This window comes from Saprolegnia diclina, assembly GCF_000281045.1.
Source record: "Saprolegnia diclina VS20 unplaced genomic scaffold supercont1.5, whole genome shotgun sequence".
Lineage (NCBI taxonomy): Eukaryota > Oomycota > Saprolegniomycetes > Saprolegniales > Saprolegniaceae > Saprolegnia > Saprolegnia diclina.
In genome coordinates, this window is record NW_008246072.1 from 526,915 (window position 1) to 532,538 (window position 5,624).

The window sequence follows — 5,624 nt, forward strand, 5'->3', positions numbered from 1 at the left end:
GGTTACAAGCTCGGCCGCCTCGCTGCCATGCTGTACCATTTATCGCCCAGCGGGAAGCCCGAGCCGATCGGTCAAGTCCAGTACGACCACGTACAGCTCAACACAAGCGAGAGCATGGGCCGCATCGTGCTTCGCCACGCGCCCAACCGCGTGCCGATCGCGCAAGGCGTCTACCACATAGTCGTGGGGTGTCCTGTCCGCCGCGCGTAGTCGTTGCTATGTTCTTAGTCGGTGTTGACGTAGTCGGACACGACGTACTCGATCTCGGTGTCAATGCATGAAGCGATGCCCGCGTCCGAGTTTGTGCGACGCGCCAAGGCCTCTGCGCTGACGCAACAAGCCCGCTTGCCCGTGCGATATTTCAATGGATGCAATGGATACATCGACGGGCTGTCTAGGTCGGTCGCGAAGAAGTGTTGCAGATCTGGGAGAGCATGCGCCTGGCCGAGCGCAAGTTGGAGCTGGTCGAGAAGGCGTCGTCGGCTGCGATGCTCCGCGCGAAAGAACACGAAGCCAAGATGGGGCAGCTCCAGCGGCTCTTGGACGCACCAACTAGCGCTGGGGCGACACTGAATCGCAAAGATCTGCTGGCGCAGGTACGGTCGTACAAAAATTCCATCGGCAACTAACTGACTAGATTCGAACGCTTGATCGCGCGTTCACCAAGCAATGCAAGCTGCACGCGATCCGGCAAGACGAGATCCACGACATCAAACGCGGTGTGTTGTTGCCTGCGATGCAGACACTCATACGTATTGACGTAGGACTACACCATTTGGCGTCGCTCCACGCCAAGCTGCTATTGGAGCGCGCCGAGCTCGAGACGGCGCTGACGTATGCGCGTCAGCACCTCCCGTACGCGGCCGCCCGCATCGAGGGCGCGACGTCCGGCTTCAAGGTCGTTTCAATGTTTCAATGTTTCAACGTTTCAATGTTTCAAAAAATAGGTGGCGTACGCGCTCAACGCCGAGTACAATGTTGTCAAGACGGCCAAGATGCGGTGGCGGGACCTCGCGGCGCTCAAGCACCAGCTGCCAAAACTCCTCACGTCGGCCCAGCGCGTGCGTCGCAAGTACAAAAGAAACAAGCTGTCGCTCGACGCGGCTGAGCGGCAATGGGTCCTGCTCGACCGCATCGTGCACCCCGACCTTGTACGCTTGTTGTCCGTTTCTCAAGTGTGGTCAATCTTGTCATTAGTATCTCTGGGAACAAGAAGCGTCGCAGCACGCGCACATGCTCAACCAAAAGACGACGATTCCAATCGGGTACAGCCTTTCCAAAATCGAGGCCGACATGAACGCCTACTCGGCGGCCGAGCTCCAGCGATTGGTCGACGCGCCCTACAATGCACTCTCGCGAAGAGAAATTCTGGTTCGCAAAGCGATGCTCAAGTTCCGCGACGAAAGTGTCTTGCGGCACCACACCATCACCGCGGCCGACAAGTCCGCTTCCATCCTTCGGTCCTTGCCCCTTGGTATACTAGCACACTGTGAATGTCAACCATGACTGACTCGTCCTGCTCCATGGTAGATGCCCTCGATGCCGACCAGAAAGCATGGCTCGCGCTCGACAAGCTCTTACACCCCGAGCTCCACTCGCGCTTGCTCACGACGGTGCCGGCCGCCAAGCAATGGACACGCGACTCGCTGTTAGCGCTGCTTCAGACGCCGGACGACCAGATTCCGTCGCTGGATGCCGAGGCCCGACGCGCGCGCGCCCTTGTCCTCGCGTACGACGGGCCGTTTGTCTACGAGCTTGTGCATGGTCCGTCAACGGCGTTAACGGCGCCGATCAAGCATTCGCTCGTCGACCATTCGCAAGCCGGTCAAAAAGTCGAAGTCGACGTCGACGCACGGTGTCGCTCGGTGCTGCACGAACTCGATCGGGTCCGCTACCTGCATGCCGATCAGCGCTACATGACTCTGGCTAGGCAATCAGTAGTACCAATGAGTTTATGGACTCGAGTGTCCTGCACAGCGCGCCTCAGCGATTCCCGACCAGCGTGTTGCGGCTCGAGCTCGAGAAGGAGCTCGACCGACTGCTCCTGAGCCAGGTCACGGAGCGGGAGGAGGCGGAATGGGGCGCCTTCCAGAACCCAAAGTCGCTTCTGAACTTGCACGTGCAAGACGGCGACGACGACGCCAAGACCACGCAAGGCGTCGCGCACGTGTCCGACTCGGACTCGGACCTTGAAGCGCGCTTGGCGCGCGAAGAGCAGCGGAAACTTGCGCTCAAGCAGCTGCAAAAAACAAACAAAAAGGCCAAACCAAGCTACCAAAAGCAAAAACGGGCGATTCAAGACGTACGTTTGGTATCCATAGACAGGTATGAGAGGGCAATCCTAGGCCCTCGTGCCACGGTCCATTGAAGAGCAGCAATTGGAGCTCGAGAAGAAAAATCTAGGTCCTGGCGGGTGCATGGCCTGCCGCAAAAACCCGTGCACGTGGGTTCCGTACCTCAACGCGACCAAGGACACCATCGTGCACCGCATCCACCTTCTCAAGGACGAGACCGAGCGCGTCAAGCGCTCAAAAGAGGTGATATTTTCGTGTTATAGTAGACAATTTTGTCCATTTTTACGGTTTTGGTCATATTGGTCATGTTGATGCTGGCGTAGGCGGTTCTCAGCTCGAGTCTGTGCATGTCGGCTGTCCGCGGCGGCGTTGAGGCCATCTCGATGCGCAAGATGGACCTCTTCCTCGAGCTCACGTCCGAAATTCGCACCTGGGACAAGCACTTGCGGCTTCGCGACGTGGACTCGGAGTTGCACGCGACGTTCAACTGGCCCCACGATCAGTTTGAGACTGTCGCGCTCCACGGCTTTGTTCAAATGCAGCAGGTGCGTCGTTGAGAACCACGATCGACAAGGCGTATTTTGCTGTAGACGGAAAAAGTCAAGGCCGCGTTGACACGGGAACAAAATTCGCTGGTTGCGCAGCTCACCACCCATGAGATTGTCGAAGACATTCTCGAATGGATGCTCGAAGGTATTCATTCTCTTTCGCTCTCGAGATGAAGATCGATATGGATATGGTGTAGGTTGGATCTTTGGCGAGCGCGAGTCGCGGCGCAAGGTGCAAGGCTACGTACCCAGTTTGTACAAGGACGGCCCGCTCAACATGCAAGTGCTTCGGCGTCTCGAAAACATGAGTCCTGGTATGCCTTACGATTGTTGGAGGCATGCAAGGTTTGGTTACTGAGTGTCTCTGGCTTTTTCCTAGCCGACAAGAAGACGGCCGACGAGCTCCACGACATGCACGCGACACAAGCCAAGTTTGGCACGCCCTTGGAGAAATGGACGCCGATTGAGGTTGACGCGCAAGCGCTCCGCATCGGCAAGAAGGCGATAGAAAAAGGGTCGGCGGCCGACAAGGTCCTCGACGAGACCGAGCAAGCGCTGAAGTTTGGCCTCTTTTGCATGACACTGATGTATTTTCGGGGCCTCAGCCTTCTCAAAGCCCAAAAGCAAGTGTGGGGCGCGCGCACGAGCGAACACGCCAAGGTGCACGTCGCCAAGCCCGTCACCGGTCTCCAGCTCGAACGTCAAAAACAAGAGCTGCGGCAGCGGTACACACAACCTCATTCTATGGACGAGGCGACACGCCGACCGTGGCGTAGACGCATCGACGAGGCGCACGCCAAGGCCAAACTCGGCCAAGAGCGCCGGAGCCAAAAGGAAATGGAGCGTCTCCAATCGCAGCGGCAAAAATTGTTTGCAAACAACCGACTCGCGAAGCGCGAAGCCAAAGCCGCGACCTTTGTACGCACCTTCTTTGTTGGTCGTGAAACTTCACGTATTTTAGCTGCAACGGATTTACCGGGGGTACTTGGGCCGGGCCGCGGCGGCCAAGTGGAAGATCCGACGTGCCGAGCTCGAGGCGCGGCAAGCACTCGAGCAAGCGGCCGCGACGACGATGCAACGCGCGTACCGCGGTAGGGCCAGCCACTATCAAATATCAACAGAGAGAGACGGGTGGCGGTAGGCCGCCTCGGGCGCATTGCGGCCGAGGACCGCCGCATCGAACTGGCCGAGTTTATTGCGCAAGTCCGGGCTCAAGAGGCCATTGAAGAAGAGGTGCGATGGCGGTCCCGAGACTTGGAGCCCATCGACGATTTGTAGGAGGCGTACTGGAAGCGCAATCGGTCTGAGCGTTTGCGCCGGCGCATCATGGCACTTGTGGACCGCAAGGCAGCGTGATCAAGGTCGACGTCGGCGACTCATTCTGGCCTTTGGACATAGCACGTACGATAGACAATAGCGCAAAAGCCGTTCACTGCACTACATATCTTCAGACACCACCGAGGTTATCGTCGGCCAAGGCGACGGGAAAAGTGCGGTATCGCCGACTGCTTGCCTATTTTTACAGTTGCATGCGGTCACACAGCGGAGGCATCGACGCAGCTCATCAAGGATGACCGTTAGATGTATAATTGCTGGTGACTCGTTGGCGTGGCTTGTCCTTGGTCGCAGAGGCTAAAGTAGCAATAAGCAGCGTCTTGAAGAGAAACGACGCTGTTCAATTTTGGAGCTGCACCTGTAGTACTGCGGATGCATTGCCCAGCACCTGTAGCCGAGTGATACCGATCAGCGCAACACGGCGATTCAAGCCACACATCGTATTTTGGCCCGCTTGCACCCGCGGCCTTTTGGCTAAGACGTGGCCTTTTGGCTCAGATGCAAGGTCAACTCCATGCTCGAACTTTGTCGACGGACCTTTCCATAACACCCGGAGTTATCCTCGGAATCCTCGGTGGATTTCCGCTTGGTCCGGATACGGGTGGATTGATTTGCCATCGACGAGATAAATTGCCATGACCGAGTATGTACTTCTTTTGTGGAAATAGAGAAGCCGGGGTCGATGTGATAAATTATATTTCTCGCATTGTACACTGAAAAAATCACACGCCATCTGGTATCAAGTTCAATAAACCAAATCTTGTTTTTTGTATGGAAGGGAAAGATAGCACCGCGCGGTTCGCTATTGCAATCAAAAGAGGTGCGTTTATCCTGGTAGGAACGTTTACGTGGTGTACCAGCATCTCAGGGGATTAATTCGTATTTTCTGGCCAACCCATTGGCTATAATTCAAGCCATTTTGGCCAATGCAACGCAGTTGCATTGGTCTAAGCCAATCGCATCGCGCGAAACCTGTCCAGTAAAGTGCGATTTTATAGTCCCTGTTAAGTGCTGTCACATCCCCGGACGTTATAGTTGACTAAAGTATAACAATTGCGCTGAAGTGCGCCTGTGTACTTAAACGAAATTCACGCAACTTTCCAGTTAGGTGCGAATGCAGGAGCGCGCGAAGACCGCAGCAAGCGACGACGGCGCGTTGGCCCGGAAAAGTCTGCGCACCGCAGCGAAGGTCGAGTGCTGACTTTTGTCTAGGCCAACGCGCCGTCGTCGCAATAACGTTAATCAACGCTTCGCATTCAATACAAAAGTTCCTACCAGCTCACCCCGGAAGGGACCTGTTAAGCGCACTTACCTGCGATATTGGCGTACTAAATAGAGCCGCACTTTAATAAGACATTTAATTATGACAAATTTCGTACCTATTTTTATCATACGCTGCCCCATTACAGCAAGCGCTTTACACGCTCCCGCGGTGAAAAACACGAAG

At 55.9% G+C, this 5,624-nt stretch overlaps 1 protein-coding gene across 1 annotated transcript in view; it reads left to right on the plus strand.

The window, feature by feature from the left end:
- SDRG_02258 (hypothetical protein) overlaps positions 1-4,241 on the plus strand; it is a gene marked incomplete at its 5' end in the record, with an annotated part of 9,539 nt that extends 5,298 nt beyond the window's left edge. The window contains 17 exons of the mRNA XM_008607834.1: positions 77-195; positions 244-351; positions 399-596; positions 638-719; positions 765-898; positions 948-1,151; positions 1,198-1,474; positions 1,531-1,886; positions 1,931-2,302; positions 2,346-2,537; positions 2,618-2,839; positions 2,885-2,987; positions 3,040-3,150; positions 3,222-3,760; positions 3,804-3,933; positions 3,984-4,075; positions 4,121-4,241. Of these exons, the coding sequence (XP_008606056.1) occupies positions 77-195; positions 244-351; positions 399-596; positions 638-719; positions 765-898; positions 948-1,151; positions 1,198-1,474; positions 1,531-1,886; positions 1,931-2,302; positions 2,346-2,537; positions 2,618-2,839; positions 2,885-2,987; positions 3,040-3,150; positions 3,222-3,760; positions 3,804-3,933; positions 3,984-4,075; positions 4,121-4,198 (3,317 nt within the window). The 3' untranslated portion in view covers positions 4,199-4,241. The remainder of the gene's footprint in view (positions 1-76; positions 196-243; positions 352-398; positions 597-637; positions 720-764; positions 899-947; positions 1,152-1,197; positions 1,475-1,530; positions 1,887-1,930; positions 2,303-2,345; positions 2,538-2,617; positions 2,840-2,884; positions 2,988-3,039; positions 3,151-3,221; positions 3,761-3,803; positions 3,934-3,983; positions 4,076-4,120) is intronic.
- Positions 4,242-5,624: the final 1,383 nt, after the last annotated feature.